The sequence below is a fragment of the Echinops telfairi genome, unplaced genomic scaffold, assembly GCF_000313985.2.
Source record: "Echinops telfairi isolate 266 unplaced genomic scaffold, ASM31398v2 ScPeMD7_9;HRSCAF=40, whole genome shotgun sequence".
NCBI classification, from domain to species: domain Eukaryota; kingdom Metazoa; phylum Chordata; class Mammalia; order Afrosoricida; family Tenrecidae; genus Echinops; species Echinops telfairi.
The window spans coordinates 74,504,436-74,506,347 of NW_022103906.1; the positions used below are offsets into that span (position 1 = coordinate 74,504,436).

General features: G+C 48.5%; 1 protein-coding gene across 1 annotated transcript in view; it reads right to left on the reverse strand.

Moving 5' to 3' along the window:
• Positions 1 to 1,912, reverse strand: part of MTHFD2 (methylenetetrahydrofolate dehydrogenase (NADP+ dependent) 2, methenyltetrahydrofolate cyclohydrolase) — a 21,524-nt gene that overhangs the window by 2,688 nt on the left and 16,924 nt on the right. Inside the window, exon 4 of the mRNA XM_004696432.2 lies at positions 4 to 220. Within this exon, the coding sequence (XP_004696489.1) occupies positions 4 to 220 (217 nt within the window). The remainder of the gene's footprint in view (positions 1 to 3; positions 221 to 1,912) is intronic.

A 1,912-nucleotide genomic window follows, 5' to 3' on the forward strand; every position in this document is an offset into this window, starting at 1 on the left:
CCTTCGAAATCCACATCTCCAACTAACTTGGGTTTAGCAGTTATGGGATCTTGAACTCTATTTATTCCAACATCAATCACAGCTGCTCCTTCCTTGATCATGTCTGCTGTGATCAGATTCGGAATGCCTGCAGCAGACACTACAATGTCTGCAAGAATGGTGTGTTTCTTCAGCTGCTCTTTGGGAGTGTGCCGATGGCATATTGTCACAGTGGCATCCCCTGTAACAGAAAAGCAGGTGTCTTGATTGCTGAATCAAGGATGGGATTGTTAGTTCACACACACACACACACACCTATAATCTACCTTTGTAAACAGTTTTTGGGGGTTTTTTTGGTAAACAGCTTTAAAATGCTATTTCCCCCCTTTTTTTCTGAGCATCTTTGGTCTTAGTCATGCCACCACAGAAATTCAACTCTAAATTAAATCGCTGGTAAATAATTGATTCAGTGCTTGGTGACCACTTACTTGTCTGTTAATTCTGATGTGTTGTGATGGAGCACGTGCTGCACCTGATGCTATTTCACAGATATTTCAAATACCTGCAGAATCACCTGAGGTGAACAGGTTTCCAGTGGAGTTTCTGAACTAAGAACACGCGACCAAGAAGGGATGGGCGACCAAGAAGGGATGGGCTGTCCCCTTCTAAGGGACTAGTCCTGAAAACCCTCTATGAACAGCACTGGAACATCGTCGGATACAGGGTTAGAATACCGCCCTGGGGGTGGAACCCACTCAAAGCATGCCCAAAGAAGAGCAGCCTCCTCCAAGCAGACAGCCATGAGGTAGAAGGAGGAAAGCTCGCAGGCCCTTCTTTTACTGATGGGGCAGAACCCAACGAGAAGAGCTACAAGCATCCACTAATCGTGTGTGTGTGTGTGTGTGTGTGTGCGCGAGCCCCCGTCTTACTCACTCCCTGCCGAGTTGCTGCACTCACAGTGACCCCATAGGACACAGCAGAACTGCCCCTCTGAGTTTCTGAGATTGTTGCTCACAGGAGTCCTAGAAAGCCCCACCCTTCTCCCAAAAGGAACATGGAATATACAATATCCTAAGCCATTTTCTCAGGAGAGAAGAGTCTCTGGAGAGGGACGTCCTGCTTGGTAAAGTGGGGGGGTCCGTGAAAGAGGAAGGCCCTCCACAAGACGGACCGACACCGTGGCCACAACGCCAGTCTCGAAGATGGAAACGACTGTGAGGTCGGCGCAGGCTAAGGCAGTGTTTTATTCAGAACCGACTTGCTGGCACCTAACAACGCTGGGGCCACATTTGCTGGACAGCCAACTGCTCTTTAAGGAGACCCAGGTGGTGCTGTCAGACACACCCGGAAGAACATATAGCCTCAAAAGTCCTGTCATGGGCTCGCTGTGCGTCAGAATCAAGTCTGTGACAATGGAAAGGTACACTGCCCCTTGCTTTTTGAAAATCAATTCTGGACATGTTTATTTTTGTAGTCGTTTTAACCCATGAATCCTCACGCTCCCCATTGGAGTCATGTGACCAAATGTATTGATTATCCTAGTTAACACTCGTAAGGTTTTACCTTTTCTAAGCAGATCACCAGAATCACTCAACGTGTGAGAAGAGAACAAGAGTAGGCTGAAAGCCCTTGTCTCGGAATCCAGGGTTTGATTCTGATTGTGATCACCTGGGGTGACGATGGTGCGTAAGGCTGCTCCTCAAACAAACCACCAGGGCTTGACTCGGTGATACTACAATCACTTCAACTGGGGCTTCCCCAGTGGCCCCCGAGTTCCCTTCCAAATGATTCAGAAGTGGAAACTGCCTTTTGATTGGCGCGCCCACGCCTCCTCTCCTCCAACTCGCCTCCTCTCCTCCAACTATCAGTCACTGAGCATTGCTCAGTGGAAGTCTACCTAGGTCTTTATCTCTGACAACAGGGGACTTCCAAC